This window comes from Lytechinus variegatus, chromosome 8 (genome assembly GCF_018143015.1).
Source record: "Lytechinus variegatus isolate NC3 chromosome 8, Lvar_3.0, whole genome shotgun sequence".
Classification (NCBI taxonomy): Eukaryota; Metazoa; Echinodermata; class Echinoidea; order Temnopleuroida; family Toxopneustidae; genus Lytechinus; species Lytechinus variegatus.
The window spans coordinates 19,190,663-19,209,837 of record NC_054747.1 but is presented as its reverse complement, the minus strand read 5'-3'; the positions used below and the strand labels follow the sequence as shown (position 1 = coordinate 19,209,837).

The window sequence follows — 19,175 nt, the reverse complement described above, 5'->3', positions numbered from 1 at the left end:
TTAAGTTTTCTCCCTTGAAATATATTTTGATGAAACAGTATCACTATATTTTTTTTTTATAATTTGGGAGAATGTAGATCAACAGCTTTTGCATGTGAATATGTCTGATATGGCTGACACAAAGCACCGATGATAGAAGATATAAATGTCAATAGAAGCATGAATGTTAAAGATAGAAGTGTGAATAAAATACATGAATGTTAGGGATATAAGTGTGAATAGAAGCATGAATGTTAAGGATAGGAGTGTGAATATAAGCATGAATATTAGGGATAGAAGTGTGAATAGAAGCATGAATGTTAAGGATATAAGTGTGAATAGAAACATGAATGTTAAGGATAGAAGTGTGAATAGAAGCATGAATGTTAGGGATAGAAGTGTGAATAGAAGCATGAATGTTAAGGATAGAAGTGTGAATAGAAGCATGAATGTTAAGGATAGAAGTGTGAATAGAAGCATGACTGTTAGGGATAGAAGTGTGAATAGAAGCATGAATGTTAAGGATAGAAGTGTGAATAGAAGCATGAATGTTAAGGATAGAAGTGTGAATAGAAGCATGAATGTTAAGGATAGAAGTGTGAATAGAAGCATGAATGTTAAGGATAGACGTGTCAATATTAAACAAAAAGGTTAATGATACTAGAGTTCATTTTACTGAGAGCATTTACATGTAAACTTTAAAAATCTAAATGTTCCTTTGTAAGAGTGCTGAAAAAGAATGTCAAGTTCGGCCAGGGAAAAGATTTCCTCCCTTTTCTTTACATGTATGTGTTTATTTGTTCAATATATGCATAAGTATTTATTTAGACATGTTTGACCACAAAAAATAAAGGGTCATTTTTCATTAAACCTTTATATGTCAAGTTGCAATTTGATAATAATAAGATATGAGCTACTGAAATCCTGAAAATTCATTGGCCACATGCTACTTTGTCGTAGATTTCAAGCATTTATTTATTGATGACAAGTTTTATGAAAGAGGGCCTGGATGCACATAGCTTTGTGCTCACTAGGTTGAAAAGAGTTGCGATATATGGGCACCAAACTCCCCTTCACCAAAAATAATATTGAATTTCTTATTGTTGGAAGCTTCCAGGTGTGAATTGCTATATCGTGGTAGATAGTATTGCAGGTTTCCAAAAGTCATGGAAAATCCTGGAAAACTTTGTGGTCATGGAAAGTCAGGAAACTGAAAAAATTTGTTAAAAGTCATGAAAAAGTCATGGAATTGTATTTACCTCTTGGCTATGGCAGCTTTCCAGTTTGTCGTGTCTCGCAACTCTCATACTCTGTGATCATACTCTGCTATTATAATTGGTGTTCATGATTTCCATTTTTCCCAGTTATGTGGCATCCCAAATTCTACATAACTCCTGGGACGTCACACAAAGTCATGGAAAGCAGCAATTTAGTCATGGATAAGTCATGGAATTCTGTTTTCAAATTTCTGTGGGAACCCTGTATTTTGTCACTGTATACATGTAGTAGGAGTCTACTTCTGGGTCCCGTCTTACAAAGAATTGTGATTGATCTAATCAACGTCATCTTTATGGACATCCATCATTGTCATAATTTGTACCTATAGGATGTTCACACATTGTCCTTTGTAAACAAACAGAAGCATACTACATTGTCAAGACAACGATGAATGCGTGAATACACTACATAACATTCAGAAAACATTGTGAATAAAAATGCATTTTATATGTTGACTTTGCTGGCTTTTTGATAGTTGTGGTCGATCGGATCAGTTGCAACTCTTTTCAAGATTTGTGCTGAATATGGCTTTGATTTTCTATTTTCATCATAATATGTATTATGTATTGTAATGTATTTTAAGAGAAATATGTATTGTGTTGTGTCACCAAATATGCAAATTTCCAGGAGTATTTGAAGTCAGTACTTTTTGCTATGAATGATTGCACTGAGTTGCCTTGAAAAAAACAAAATATTTGTGAATATGAATATGCATGCACCTTGATAAAGAAAACGATCCAAAGAAATATAGTCTTCAATTTACCTTGTGTCTTGCTGTTATTTTACAGGGGGTATCTCACCAACTGCCGATAAACTGATTTTGCAATGTTTTTTTCTGTTTTCAGTTTTATTTTGTGGCCAAAAGTTTTTGCTGTCACACTGAAATTTTGAGAAAAAAAAATTTCTTTGCAAATCTTTTTGTTTTTCAGACACTTTGCTAATGTTTGCGAAACAGCCATAGGCCTTCGCAAGTGACTGTGATATGATATCACTGAAGTTCTTTCTTGATTTGCCAATGCTTGCGAGCACACGGCTCCTATATATAGAAATCAAACCACAGAGAAAAAATTGTGTGTGACGTTCGAGTATACATTATTGTCCATTTCAAAACAGTTTTCAAATAGCTTTTGATGTCGCAGCAAAGTATTTGTGAGCATTTCCAAAATTCATCGAAAAATTTGTGATTTAAAATATCTCTACAGTTGCAAGCAAATGTTCCTCGCTGAGATACACCCTCAAAGAATCACAAAGGTTAGCTTAAGTTGTAAGATATTAAATTCGAGCATATAATGCAATTCAATGCCAGTAGACCTCTGCATATTGTATTGTCTCAAACTTAGAAGCAGATTTTGTAAGACAAAGTGTTTGTGATATATTTTGTAACATGCATGTAATTATTTACTTGATATTGTGCACCAAAAGCTTTGATATACGATGTTTGTTGTTATGTTTATTTTGTGTGGGCACCGTGACCGTAGTCCGAGATCTGTCTTTCCCGCGGGAATCTTCGAGCGACTTCTCATCACAAATCCGCATATTTTTGTCTTAAGAAGATGGAGGATGTAGAGAAAGCTACTTTGGAAATGTTCTTAGTGTTTTAAGGACATGGCTGATATATTCATGAAGAGGCCTTTATAATCTCAATGGCTATGTGTGTATTGAATGTATGCACCTATAAAAACCAAAACTGTTTGACAGATTCATATTGTCATATTCTTCAACTCTGCATTAGCAATATAGAATATCGTTATATCGATTGTTTTTGTTAATTTCATATTATTGTGGGTGTTGGCTTTTTAACTCTTGTTTTGTTTTTTCATTATTCTATTTTGTGTGATACAAGCAACTTCATTTCAAATATAATATAGTTCATAAAAAAAATTATATTCTAAGATTGAATCATTCCATATATATTAAAGAATATTCATGTCTTATGGGGTGTTTAACATAAGGAGATACAATTAATATTTACAATTGAATATACTTTGTGTACATGGTTTGTTATAGACTGACAGTTACACTAAATTGTAGAATTGATTGTATGTTTATGTAACAGGGCCTAGATGTGTCTGTGTTTCAATATATTTATGAAATAGTATATTTTTTGCACTGTAAGCAAAATATTGATTTTGTGGGTGCAACAAATATGTGAGCAAAAAAAATATAGTCCTTGCTGCGATTTATTTTTTGATACTTGTAAATTATTCCCCCCCCCAAAAAAAAAAGGGCCTTGCTCATTAATAATATGTGCATGTTTTGTATTCAAAATATTTATGAATATCTATATTTTGCATTGTGAATAAAATGATATTGTATTAATGATTTTTTTACGTTTTGTGATACATATTATGTAATTGTTTTTCTTGAGTCAAGAAAAAAAATCATAATTTCATTACATAAAATGAATATCTTAAGATATTTAAAAAAAGGCAGTAATTCCGCTTTTGATGAAAATGAGATGATGATCAACGATATTGCACCATATTTTTGTTAAAAGCAGGCTGATAAAATTAAGTTAATTATTACACATCTGCTGAAATATGTGCATCGTCTATCTTGTATATATCTCAATTTATCTTCAAGCTTAATTGTTTCTGTTTATGGTAACTCCCGTAGGAACTCGGCAGGACAGCATTTTTGCTGGTAAACGCCAAGCTGGTATATATACCAAGGAAACATTTTTGCGTCTAGGTTAATTAGTCATAATGGCTGACCTTACAGACGGCAGATATTACTCTCGGGCATTTTTATCAAAGTGGAGACAATGGCAGAGTGAGGGTTAAAACTCACAACCTTGCGATTATGAGTCCAATGCTCTTACCACTGGACCACACGACCCGTTCAGACTTTGAGTTTAAAGGAGAGGTGCACCTTGATGTTGATTATTTTTCTTCTTTTTTTTTTAATATCAAAATTGGAGAAATATTGCTGAAGATTTGAAGAAAAAAATCCATGAAATAAAGGGAGTTTTATGATCTTTTTTAATCTTGATTTTGTGAAGTCATGTGAAAGCCAGGCGCGTACGCAAGGGGGGGTTAGGGGGTTCACACCCCCCTCTTTTTTTTTTTTTTTTTTTTTTTTTTTTTTTTTTTGCTTGTCTCCCCAGAGGTCGGTCTGGTCAAGGAGTTATCGGGCAAGCGCCTGATAACTCCTTGGTCTGGTTACGGACAGTTCCCCTACCCAATAATGTATATGACAGCAATAATGAACAGAATCTCATGTTTCCGACGAAAAACACAGAAAAAATTTCCGCTCGCTTCGCTCGCTCCATTTTATTATATCTTTTATTTCTGCATGTCGCCGACATTAACAAGGCCATACATGATTATCATGATGTATACTTATGAATACAAGTGAACCAAGACAAAGACATACGTTTTCTTACAAAATATGTTTTACCAATATGAAAACCAAAATGACGGAAAACGCTAAAATGTCGGTTAGCTCGCTCCGCTCGCTCGTACTAATTTATGAAATTCCGTAAGTATCTAGTCTCCTGTTCAAGGCCGTATTATGAGTGTTACGAATAGAAGGACATGTAGCATCGACTAATACTTGATTTACTAACAAACTATTGACAAGAAATGTATGTTTTGACGGGAAAACGCGAAAATTTCGGCTCGCTCACTCCGCTCGCTCGTAATCATTTATGAAATTTCTTAAGTTTCTAGTCTCTTGATCAAGGCCATATCATGAGACTTACGAGCAGAAGGACATGTATCAACTAATATGTAATCATTACCAACAAGCTATTGAGAAGAATTGTATGTTTTGACGGAAAAACGCAAACATTTCGGCTCGCTCGCTCCGCTCGCTCGTAATTATTCATGACATTTCTCAAGTTTCTAGTGTTCTGATCAAGGCCATATCATGAGTGCTACGATCCGAAGGACATGTAGCATCGACTCATGATACCAACAAACTATTGACAAAAAGGTTATGTTTTCAACGCAAAAACGAGAACATTTCTGCTCGCTCGCGGGTCATGACCGCACTGTTACATACCCCATCCCCACTTAAATGTTATTCCCGACCTTTCGTTTGAGGACGCGGACGCTATTTACAACGGTCGTTGACTTTGGAAGGGACTTTTTGGGCCCGTCATCATGGTCGTAAAACTCAGTCCTGCAATGCAAATTGTGTGACATGAGATTTTTTTTCGTTTCGCATCTGCGACGGAAACATTCAATATGCGTTTCGTGTGCAAAATTCTGGTTGCTACTATGGTAACAGCGATTTATCCGATTGAGGACGACTTTCCAAAGCCACATTTGACTCCTCCTAGAGCTCGAGAGGCCGCCCGGGGGGCCCACTTCCATTGATTAGTGGATACCAGTAGCGACCACCCGTAAAAGGGGACAGAGTGGGCAGGTACGTTACGTATATAGGCCTATGTAACGTTATAAGGGTGTCAAAACGATGTTTAAAATGCTGAAATAAGGGATATATATTCAATACTTGTAGGGTTTCACAAGCCAAATACTTGTTAAGAGATGCATTTTCATAATCTGGAAAAGAATTGCTTCCCTTGTTTAGCATGTTTAGGGTACTTTTCGAAACCCCATGGTCGTGCCTGGTATCCACTCATCAATGGAAGTGGTCCCCCCGGAATTTGAATCTAATCCCCATTTCTGGGAATGTAAAACATTAATGCCCCTCACATCGTGTGCGAGAGGCATATCGTTTGTGTATAAGGAGTAAACAAAAGAAACAAAGAAACAAAAGAAACAAAAGGAAACGAGTTCAAAGGTATCGCATATGATGTGTACATATCAACGCATGCGAAATGTTCGGCTGGAGAGGTTGATCTTATCCATGAAATCAATTGCCAGTGATCCACCAATAATCCACATTAAATGTAATATCGATTCGATGGACTGTAATGATCTATATTTAAGCCTTCATTCAGTAAGTTTTTCCTCACTCTATGTTCTCGATTTGTTTGAAAAACCACTTTCTTCTCCATGTCATAAATCTATTTTAGGTTCTGCATTTTGAATATCTCCAGCCATCAGTCGTAATATACATGCATGTATGCGGTACGGGTGTCGCGGAAAGGGATTTTGCACACGAAAAGCAGATTTGTAGGGCCTGTAACCCCCCTGTTACACAAAGCTTAGCATTGATCGTAGAGCAGTTTTCTACGTTTGATTCTATTGACTGTAATGCACAATCAATCTTAAAAATCAAGTGTATGATTAAGCGTTAACTTTTGTGTTAGGGGACCCTAATACTAGCGTCCGTGATGATTGCGAAAGGTCCCAATTGTCTTATTTGCAGCGCTGAAAAAAAAATAAATCATCACCCCCCCCCCCCCCCCGCTCATCACTTTTTAGAGACTGGGCGGGAGATTTAAAAAAAAATCAGCTCGAAACCCCCCCCCCCCCCCCCCCTTTCAAAAATCCTGCGTACGCGCCTGGTGAAAGCAGTCGTATATGTATGTGATATGATTTTTTTTTTAAATCACATTTTCAAATGCTTCGTGATGAACAAATCCGTCTCATAGAAACATGTATAAATTGATTTTTCCGAGTGATATACTGAATGTGGCGATTTAAAAAAAAAGAAATATTCATTGGGTAGCTGTTCGATTTTGAGGTCAATTCTGGGCGATTCCACGCAGAATCGGGACCTATAATCCAGACCCATTCGTCTCTATTCGGGGAGCCCCCCGAATCAGAGACGAATAGGTTCCGAATCCATCCGAGTCGGGCCATATTTTGGCAGAATCGGTCCGAATCTATTCGGGAGATTTCGAATTAACCCTGGCCTTACACATGCAGGATGCAGCATTTTGACCACGCAGTTTATGCCTACATGAGGTAAAAATATGTATTTTTCTGGATTCGTGCAACATTTTATCAAGAATGAACAGATATGTACACAATTCCCGCATTTGTTTTTTTTTTCAGTAAAAATTGAATAGTCATAATTTTATTCAATCGAATTTTAAGATATATCCCTTTTTTTCTAATATATCAATGCTGGTGGGTATGACTTAAGATTTACTGTACGCTAAAAGGCTTGGAGCTTAAATTCCCAAATTAAACTCAAAACTTTTTTTCTGAGAGCTTTCATGAAATAACAATGCGTTTTATACATGTACATCACTCATTGTAAGACTTCTGCTGAAAATGTAAAAAAAAAATAAAATAAAATCACTGCAATAATTCTTTTAGGTCGGAAGTAATAGATGGGAAGTCAGCGCCTTTCAGAAATAAACACTCAAATATTTTTGTGGGCGTGGCCTAACTTCATAAGTCAAACGAACCGAAAGTACCTGTCAGCCAATATAGCGCAACTATCACAGTCGTAAAATAATAACTGCGATGTTTCATGATATATCTTTTGGCAAAAAATATTGCATTTTGTCATTCGATCAGTTCATTCAGTCTCATCGATGTATTTACCCATTGACTTTGGTGTTGGTCGAGGCTGCTAGACTGTCGTGATGGGTTGATTGACTTGATTACGTACACCACGGTCAATTTAAGGGATCGACTTTGATACGGCGTTTGGACCATCACGCCCGACAAAGCAAACTAATTTCAATCATTTTCTGCTTGTGATTTGAAACAATTAGATCATCATAATGGCCTCTGTGATCCCATTCATCATCGAGTTTGTTGTGATTTTGGTCATAATGAGAACAGGTTAGTAATCTGTCACATTATTCTTGTTCAAACTATAGGACTTATTCTTTACCAAAAGGAGTTCATGGTGTTCTTAATAAACAAATTAATCATTTGAAGTAAACGTGTCTTAAAGGACAAGTCCACTCCATCAAGAATTTGATTTGAATTAAAAAGAGAAAAATCCAACGAGCATAATACTGAAAATTTCATCAAAATCGGATGTATAATTAGAAAGTTATGACATTTTAAAGTTTTGCTTAATTTCACATACTAGTAATACTTGTGCACATCCCGGTCGGTATGCAAATAAGGGAACTGATGACATCACTCACATTTCTTTTGTATTTTATTATAAGAAATATGAAATATTTTAATTTTCTCCCTATTGTCATGTGAAACAAAGTTTTATTTCTCACTGAACATGTGGAATTTCCATTGTTTAACATTATATGGTTCAGTCGAGTTGGTTCTCTCGTTTGCATGTGACTATTTTGTGAAAAATAAGAGAAACTTTACAATGTCATAACTTTCTTATAGATTTTTCTCTTTAGATTCAAATCAACATTTTAATATATATATTTTAAAATATCAGAAGAATTGTAGCTTTGTAGTGTTGTATTACAAGTTATATTTCAATTGCTATCGAGCAAAATACAAAAAAGTGCAAATGAATTTTAAGTCGTCTGTACTCATGGCATACGCCAAATAAATGACTTGGATTGATAAGAAATGTAAAGATTTCCCCTTAAGATCAACTATTCCATTGATTTTAATAGTTTCATTGGATTACCTATATCAACACAAAAATCACCAAAAACGGGTACTGAGCACTCAAGTGATTACTAAAATGCACTCAGAAACGCCCATATTTGGCCTATATTTAGGTCCACGCCCACACAGTTTAGATATTTTTGCGGCACCTTCTCATATTTTGCCGATTTCAATAAAAATGGCATCAAAATGAGATGACACTGCATCAAATAAGCTGGTGTCCTAGGAATTTGAAACATCACCCTTATTTGACTCCTGTGTAGCACACCGCTACTAAAAAATAGAATGTTAATTCAACAATTGAAGGTTTGGAAGTGACAACCTTTCAAAATGCTATAGCCACCCTTGCATAAAGCTGAATCCAGCAACTTTTTAATAAGTGTTAGGTCGACATCTAGAAAAGGTAGTCTCGGTGCTCCTCGAACCTTTCGATTATTGATTTAACATTTTATTTTTAGTGTGACATTTGGTTGCTACGTTTTCACTTGGTATTATATTCAATATCTACATCAATGAAAACCACAGTTTTTGCTTCATAAAGGGCCTATCAGTTTGAAGTTTATGTACCATCTTATATACATTTAGTTGATGCCGATGAGGATCCAAGATACTGCGATGTGGATGGAGAGAATGCAACGGTTGTCCTCCAAGAGCACCCGAGAGGTATCATTTGCCCCTCCACCAAACAACCGTCGCGATCTTCTTTTAGTTATCGTGGTTACAAGAACTGGGTAGCCCTCGTTTGTGAAACTAAGACCTCCACTGGAAATCAGACAAACGTAACATTTTGCGTACATGGCAAGTAGCTTATCTTAATTCCAAATAATGTAATCATTTTTTATCATCACGTGTTTGTTGTCCTTTTATAAGAGTTCGTTATCCGAAATCATGTATATTTGACATATTTTAAGAAGAAAATTAGAATTTGATAATGTGTCGATCAACCCTTTAAGGTGTAAATTAAGTTAATTGGTTAAAGTAAAAAAAATTAATTTGAAAATGAAACTTGAATAAGTCAAGCAATGTTAAAAGTTTCCAAAACCAAAATAAAAGAATAAGAACTTAGGTAATACACTCAAAAAGGAACTTAAGTTATCAAACTTATTAGTTTTATAGTCATGGGCGGAAATCTCTCCTCAAAGGCGGGGGACACGATTGAGTTTACAATTTTTCTTCACATATACATACACACACACACATTGAAACATTCAATGTAGTTGCCAGCGCTAGATGAGATTCGAGTTGGAAACTAGTCGACCGGTATATTGTTTCCTATATACCCAGGTTCTTTTAAAGTAAATCGATATGAAATTACGAAATTCAAGGATACATGCGTCATTATATACGACTTTGAATGGTCATGTATTTTTTTTCATAAAAGACCACAAATAGTGGGGGTGTAGTTGTAAAATTAAGAAACTATCTTCGCCCTTGCAATATAGAAAAGTAGAATGGCATGAGTCAAAATGTAAAAAAAATCAAATAAAAACTTGTTTGATGCTATATTTTGCGTCATGTGCTATACTTTTGTTTCAAATACTTATTTCCTACTTACCTTTGTATAATATTGTTTGCATTATAGGTCCAGAAGGACTACCAATGATCTCAACCCCTGATACTTTGACTGTTGGGAAGACTAGCCAGCTGAACTGCACAGTCTACCACGTCTACCCTGCACCTATCATTGAATGGTTCATTGAACCTGGTGAAGAGAACATCACAATGAACGCGTCTATTCACTCCAACCCTGATAACATATCAAGTCTCTTCAACGCAACCAGTTCTCTTTTATTCACGCCAACGACGAACAATCATGGAGAGAACCTGACATGTAGATTGTCTCCTTCTGTGCCAAATGTTTGGAAATCCCGAAATGTTTCTGTAACATTGAATATCGAAGGTAAGTGATCAATTTTGCTACTGTTCCAGTCACAGTAACTCTAAATATTCCACAAGCAAAAAACGAATCTGATATCTTTTATGTTCGGCGGAGGTGGGGGGGGCTTCATGCTGGCTCTCACTCCCAAATTAACTGCAACAATATACATATTGTTTCAGAAGGGCTTTAGCTAATATAAGGGAAAAAGGGGCGGGTTTGTGAGGGGGAGTCTTTCGCCTTAGTTTGCATTTTCTTTTCTGCATTGTATTTTCTATCTAACATGCCTGTGTGCGGTATTGCATAGGGGGCGGTGGCGAATCCAGGATGGGGCTTATCCGGCCCGCCCCCCCCCCCCCTTAAGAGCCGTAATTAAAACTTTAATGTGCACATGCCGTTCTTGCTCGAGAGCCCCCCCCCCCCCCCTGAAAGTCACATCATGTACTTTAATGGGAATATATCGTCCATACACAAGTGAGGGCCGCTTTTTCATCTTTCTTTTCCTTTTTTTTTTTTGCTTGTCAAATTTGATGTGGACGAGATTACCTTTGTTTAAATGTGTAAACCCTTTTTTTCGCTTATCAAATATAATGTTGACAAAATTATGTGCCCCCTCCCGGAAAATCCTCGATCCGCCCCTGATAGGGGGTCTGACTTAATGATGGCGGGTGTTGAGGAGGGTATGTGAGGATGTATATGGGTATGTGTTTATGGGTGAGTGTGTTCCTGTGCAGTGTCGTTATAGAGGGATTTTTTTCAGTTATTCAAATGATTCAATTTATAATTATGCATTTGAGCAATATCTTCCCATAAAATGATGTTGTATTATTTGTATTATGGCTTCATACTTTTGTATGATTTTTAACTTATAATGTGTAATTATTTTTGTATAAATTCACCCATTTGTATTCATTACCTTGTAGGAATTGTGATTATTATATTTTATATGTTATTCATGAATTTAGATTGGGTGCTTTTTACTTTGTATATTTCATTTATGGCACGGCCCCAATGCAATGTAACTATGTATCTGTTAGGGTATTTACCATGTGAAAATAAATTTCATCTATCTTATCTATCTATACTGGTGAAAGCTGACTCCCGACCGGTAAAACTTATTACGTTATCTTTCCTAGCATAGCCAGACATTGGCGATGTTTCGCTGGTGTGACTGTTTTGAGTAAAAATTTCGAAAATTCAATTAAATGATTTTTTTTCTTCATTTGAGTATAATATGGGACCAGCGACTTTAAAACCCTAAAATAAGTCGCCCAAATTAAGTTTGAGATTTTCAGTGAGCTTGAAAAATACACGATAGGCTTTAAATTGATAGAAAACTTGTAAAAGGTGACCAACAACAGCCCTCACAAATACTTGTATGAATGCAGAAAAAAAATTAGCGACGGTTTCAAAATATAAAGAGAAAACAAACTTTGAACTTTGGGGCTCAGTGTCTCAAGCATAAAATGTTCACACTGTGCAATCTCAGTGAAACTTTTTCAAGCAGTCCGTGAGAAATGCCGTCAAATAAATCTTGTAAATTTTTTTTATTCAACTTGTGACATTCAGATTTTGAAAATTAAAAAGTATGTTAGAAGAATTATAACTCTTTCAGATAAACCAATTTTGTATATTTACAGAGGATGTTCCCTAGCGACTTATTGTTCGTTTTTGGAGTGGCTGTTAACATAATACTAATAACCATCCTAATAATAATAATGATGATGATGATGGTGATGGTGGTGTATTGATTTATAGAACGCAGAAACTAATCCCTAAAGTATTTATTGTAACTGCGCTTTATATATAAGACTCTTAGAATACTTGTATTAAAAAAGAAAGATGTGTTTTGAATTTTGATATGAAGCTGTTTACTGATGGCGCTTTATTGACTTCCAGGGGTAAACTATTCCATAGTTTGCGGGCTAACACAAGCAAATGCTCGATCACCGAGCATTATTTTTTGTTGTTCCGAAGAATGGGATCTGTAAAAAGAGAGAATCTATTGAAATGCGCAAATTGCGATCATGATTACTGTAACTTGACAATTCTGTGATGTAGAGTTTGACCAGGAAGTGCTTCGAATTAGTAAGATTTTGAATGCTATATATTCTCTGCCGTACCGGTAACTAGTGTAGGCTCATTAGTAGTGGTTTGATAGTGTGTATTGTGTGTAGCATATATTTCTAATTCTTGGATATCACATTGATCCATTAAAAATCCAGTTAATGTCATTATTTTTTTTCTTGTATATTCTTCAGGCGACCTCAGTCCATCTGACGAAATCAGGGTTGAAAACGTGACGTCGTCCAGTCTCACCCTTTCTTGGGACGTTGACAACGTTACTCTTGAATACTGCAACTGCAGCTATGCGTCCTCTGATATCTTGAAGACAACGGATCCTTTGAACTGTCGGTTCTGCAATGAGCCGATTAGAGTAAACGGGACCAGCTATGACCTAACAGGCTTGGAACCGTTCCAGTGGTATAATCTGACTCTGAAATTGACAGGTGTAGGAGTGGTGGCGTCTAAGCTAGCTTCCACTGCCCGTAAGTAATTACTCGATTTAATAAATGGTTTACTCGTATTTAAAAAAATTAAAAACATAAGTGTACATATCTCCATGCTACGTAGTTTGATAACTAAACTCTGCATTGCATTACGAAAGTATTTTCACAAGATAAAAATTCCACATGAATAATAATGTAACTCGTATAACACTGGCGTCGATACCCCACGCCACGACATTCACCCTTATTGCATGAAAAAGTAAGATCATACTTGCTGTATCCTCTCACTTAGCAGATTTCCTTTCTTCAATTATTCCTCATCTATTTTTCTCCTTTTCGAGTCTCCCATCACCATCTAGATGTATCATCTAGATATCACTCTCTCGGTCTCTCTCACTCTCTCTCAATCACTTCCACACGTACCCCCTGACACACAAACACATTCATCCCTTTTGTTTGTTTCTCTGTCTGGATCCGTCGGCAGAACAGTTGTGCTGTAATGGCTCAGCTGAGTAGGGCGATCCATCCAATATTATTTAATCATTTATTATTATGTTGTAATTTTCTGTGTATTATTTTTATATAAGAAAATAAAATCAACTCAAAGGAATGAAGTCCCTCTACCTACATTTCTATCTATTTATCTATCTATTTAATATACAGCGCGTCCCAAAAAAACGAAACCGAGCTTAAGCGACGATTTATCATAATTTGATCATAAATATAATAGACATATGACCTACCTATGTAAAGCTTAGTATCTCCTTTTTCATCTGAGAGATAATTAGAAATAATCTAAGTAATTTCAGATGAAAGAGGAGATTCTGAGCTTTATAATGGTAGGTCATTTGTCTATTGTATTTGTGATTAAGTTATGATAAATCATCGATAAATCTCGGTTTCGTTTTTAGTGGAAAGCACAGTAGTGCGCCATTGAATAGGCAACTAGATAAATCGGCGCCTCATAAATGCTATATAATATTATATATTTATTTATCCCACACAAATTATATATATATATATATATATATATATATATATATATAGCACGATGTTAAAACTGGTGGGTGTTTTTCACAGAATTCAATTCATTTTATTGTCATTTACGTCAAATCAAAGGTTTCTTTAAAAGGCAAATTTTGATGATATACTATGAGTTACTCATCAAGATCCATTGATCTTTGAATGATCAGTCTATTTTTTCTTCCACACTTTTAGCACCCGTGCCGGAATATTATGGTAAGTTATTTCCTTGTTTTTCAGCCACTAACGATGCTAACGATATTTTCACTTCTCGCACTATCCTGACTTTACTAATGACTTGACCTTGTTTGTTTGTTTGTTTTATTTCCGTATATAAAATAGCAAATACAAAGTACATATACATATAACATGAGATGATGAGGTCAATGTTAAAATACAAGAATAAAAGGTAAGGCAATAAAGTTAATTATACGGCTGGTAATCCATTTTCAGCTGCAATAATGCATTGCTGCTGGTCTTCCATGGAGCCAGTTTACTTGCAATATTATGATTACCATAATGAAAAGGAAGTTGACCTTCAGACATAAAAGTGAACTCATTAAAAAAAGGAAAAAAACATATAACCTACACTTACCCCCCCCCCCCCCCCCGGTACAAATCAGTGATTTAGTTTCATTTAGCACAGATATATTTCAAAAATGTATTTTTAAAAGAATTAAAAGTGGTGACATTACGCACGTACAAAGGGATTCTGTTGAATTCAGAGGCAGCTCGGTAAGAGAAAGATCTTTTACAACTATTGGTTCTAGGTCTGGGTAAACATATGTTATTTTCATTTCTAAGAGGGTAAGGAGTAGCTTTTGTACGAAACATTCTTTTCATATATTCAGTTGACATGTTGTTACTAATCTTATACATGAATAATATCAAGTGAGTATACTGTCTCTTTTGAATAGTGTCCCAACCCAGAATAGAATGAATTTGAGAGGTTGAAGTGTGAGAATAGGGGTCAATTTTCAAAATTATTCTTCCAGCTCTATTTTGAATTTTTTGAAGTTGGTCAAGAAGAGATTTGTTAGCAGATTGATAGATAATGTCACCATAATCAAAATGAGGTAAAATTATTGAGTTATATATTAACTTTAATTCTGACAAATTTACAAAATGCTTTAGCCGTGCAATATAACTAATCATTCTCCCCAGTTTTTTACATAAATAATTTACGTGATCGTCCCACTTCATGTTTTCATCCACAAAGACACCTAGATACTTAAAATTTTTCACTTGAGTCAGTAAATGACAGTCAATTTTTAGTTGTAAATGTTGTGACCTTTTAAGCATTTTAGGCGTTCCAATCAACATGCTTACAGTTTTATCATAGTTTATTTTCAAATTATTCATCTTCATCCATGCAGATAAACTTTCAAGTTCCTTATTAAGGACGCGTTCAATAACTCTAACATCTTTATGTGAGAAATGTATGACTGTGTCGTCAGCATAAAGGTGTACGGTGGACTCTTTAAAAATACAGAAATTATATCGTCGATAAATAAAATGAACAGTAAGGGTCCAAGGAGAGATCCCTGGGGTACTCCCTTAAAAATGACCCTTTCTTCTGATAAAATTCCATTAATGGATGTACGAATTCTTCTATTAGTCAAATAACTTTTGAACCAATGGAATTCAGTTCCAGATATACCAATATTTTTAAGTTTGGATAAGAGAATTGCATGATCGACCAGGTCAAAAGCCTTTTGAAGGTCTATAAAAATAGCCCCTGTATACTGCCCATTGTCCATACAATGAAACCAGTCATCCGTTACCTTAGCGAGAGCAGTAATGGTTGAGTGTTTCGGACGGAATCCAGATTGAAAGGCAGAAAGTAAAGAATGACTTTGAATATAACGAAGCAATTGCTTCTGCACAATTTTTTCCATTAATTTAGACACACAGGGTAGAATCGATATCGGTCTATAGTTGTTAAATTCAAACTTATCACCTTTCTTGTGAATAGGAACAATTTTGGCTACTTTCCATTTCTCAGGTACAACACCATCATATAAAGATTTATTTATCAAGAAAGTAACAGGTTCAACCAAAACTGAAATTGATTCTTTGATTATATATACTGAAATACCATCTAGACCAACAGACTTTGTATTCTTCAAATTATGAACCTCTTTCAAGACATCGCTTTCAGAGACAGGCGATAATCGAAAGTTTTCATGGAGAGTGGACGCTACATGATCGTGGTGTACAGTTGACTCACCAGCAATTTCTAACGCCACATTAGCAAAGTGATTGTTAAAACCATTAGCCACTTCCTCTGACATTACTTTTGGAAAAGTGCTATTAGATGAGTTGTTTTTGCCCATAACAGATTTTAACATTTTCCAAGAGTCATTTCTATTTGTCACATTTGATAATTTGTCACAATAATATCTACGTTTAGATTTCCGGATGACAAAAGTGACCTTATTTTTCAGAGTTTTATACAATTTCCATAAATCATTATCGTTTTTAGATTTGGCCTTTCTTTTAGCTTTATCTCTTTCTTTCATTAAAGACAAGATCTCATTATTCATCCAAGGAGAAGATTTTTTACGAATGCGCTTAGATTTTAAGGGCATATGTTTATTAACAACTTCTAATAGCATTATTTCCCACTTATTGACAGCGTCATTGATATCATCAAAATCTTTTATAATCCTCCAATTTTGATTACGAAGGTCATTTCTAAAAGACTCTAAATCAACATTTTTGGATTTTCTATACCTTATATAAGTGTCACAAGATGTGAACTTTTGTTTGGATTTCCATATAAAATAACTGATGTAATGATCACTCATCCCATTACATAACACACCGTGAGCTTTCACTTTATCCATGTTATTAGTTAACATGTGGTCAACAAGCGTAGAAGATGAATCTGTCACTCTGGTACATGAAGAGTCATTTATAAATTTTAGCGAATATACAGTATTAATTTGGTCAAAGATCTTGGTGTTTCCATAAAATGTTTTTTTCGTAATATCACAGTTAATATCACCCATAACAATAATGTCACAATCAAAACTACAAGCAAATTCTAAAAATTGTTCATATTGATGAAATACCTCAATTCTACTATTAGGTGGCCTGTACCAATTAAAGAATAATAACGGTTTAGTGTTTCTTAAGTGGATCCGTAAACATATTGCCTCTAACCCAGAAAGAGAATTATGATTAATCAACTCAACATGCAAAGATTCGTGCATATAAACTGCCATCCCGCCTCCATTCCTATCACGGTCCGCACGAATGATAGAGTAATGAGGTATTTCAACTTCACTATCTAAAATGGAGCAATCCAATCTAGTTTCGTTTAAAGCAAAAACGTGTATGTCATTTACATTCAAAATATGTTTAATTTCATCGTAATTTTTCAGAAGGCTGGCTACATTCAAATGAACAAACTTAATTCCTTTATCAGACAGCTGATCATATTTCAAACAGATGTTATCTTTCTTTTCACGAAGATGTGTATTATTATCAGTTTCAGTATATACTTCAACGCTTTCTCCTATAAAACATGGAAGATGCTTGAAAATACATTTTGTACACTCCCAGTTGAAAAAGACCATTGAAGTATCATTATACACCTTCACTGGAATCCGTGCGCAAGATATATGTACCCATTTACAACACGTAGTGCATTTAAGTGCTTTATGATTTGAATTTACGTTTTTGTTACAAAGAACACAAGGAAATTGTACCATTACCCCAACAAGTATATGCAATAACAGTAACAAAAAAAGATATATATATGATACAACTATGATATTAGAAAAAGTAAATGAATTAATAAATAATTGCAATATACATAAAAAATATGTTCCAAAGTACCAAAGAATTAACCGAAACAGTGACCCAAAGGTCTGTGTGGTAAAAAAACGGCTACGCTTAGAATATTACAAAATGGTCCTCAACAGTTCAGAGAACAACGCCACTTCATCACTTCATTATAGGCAAACTCAAAAGGTATACTAAATACGTTACAGTCAGTGTTCTGTAGACAAGATCAGATTAGTAGCTGAAATCAGTCATTGTTTGTTTACGTGCAATCACCTAATCCTGGGTGTGAAAGGATAATGCTGCATTGTACGTCGGACAAGCTTAATAGTTAAAAAGAAAAGTTCAATGAAAAACAAGGTAATTCCGAGATCAGGCCAGGACTTCTATAAAATAATGTAGTTTGACCGCGAATACTTATAAAGAGAACAATATATAGTTCACTGGATCCTAATCCCTGAAGAGGTACTATACAATTGCAGATGCTTCCACTATTGTAGATGCTGCAGTAGATTATAATCTTCGAACGTGGGCTTCCTTTGTCAGCGTGTGTCGATGACCATCGTTTGTTATGACGCGAATGCGGCCATCTTGAGTCCATATACTTTTATATTTATTTTTGTATTTGGACTTGATTTCCCAAAACAGAGTAGATCTCGACTTAGTCAGGCTCTCCTGTATGAAGATGGGGTCTCCTTCGAGACCTCTCAAGATCCTCCTAGCTTGGTAGATTCGGTTACGAACGTCGTAGCTAGTGAAGCGCGCGATGATCCCACGTGACCTCTCCCTTTTGGCGCCCAATCGGTGGGACCTATCAAAGTCGCCATCTTGAATGTTTATTTTCAGTTTCTCCTCGCATACTTTTTTCACAATCTCATTTGTGTTTTCATCCTCACTCTCCTTCAAACCATGAAACACAAGACAGTTCCTTCTCGAGTACTGCTCGGCGTCATCCTGTTGCTCCTTGATCATTTCTATCTCCTTTTCTAGACTGTTGATCTTGTCATCCCTCGACGCCATTTCAAAATTCAAATTTTCCCTCAGGTTGTCACCAACCTTTTGGGTAATCAATGTAGTCAATTCATCAATAATAGTAGCCTTGATCTTACTTACAAGGGGGTCGAGGAGTTCACTGTTGGCCTCACTGAAGTACTCTCTGAACTTCCTCCCTTATATCCTTAGCAAGGTCATCAGCGGCGTTCCGTTTACTCTTTGTCATGGCTATGTACTCTCAGTACAATTTACAAATAGTCCAAAAGGAGAAAATTATCATCAACGATGATAAAGATGGAATGTAGAATAATATCCAAT

General features: G+C 35.3%; 1 protein-coding gene across 1 annotated transcript in view; it reads left to right on the top strand.

Moving 5' to 3' along the window:
* Positions 1 to 226: 226 nt before the first annotated feature.
* LOC121419538 overlaps positions 227 to 19,175 on the top strand; it is a 30,424-nt gene continuing 11,475 nt past the window's right edge. Inside the window, exons 1-5 of the mRNA XM_041613993.1 lie at positions 227 to 629; positions 9,249 to 9,326; positions 10,246 to 10,563; positions 12,801 to 13,088; positions 14,268 to 14,288. Of these exons, the coding sequence (XP_041469927.1) occupies positions 227 to 629; positions 9,249 to 9,326; positions 10,246 to 10,563; positions 12,801 to 13,088; positions 14,268 to 14,288 (1,108 nt within the window). The remainder of the gene's footprint in view (positions 630 to 9,248; positions 9,327 to 10,245; positions 10,564 to 12,800; positions 13,089 to 14,267; positions 14,289 to 19,175) is intronic.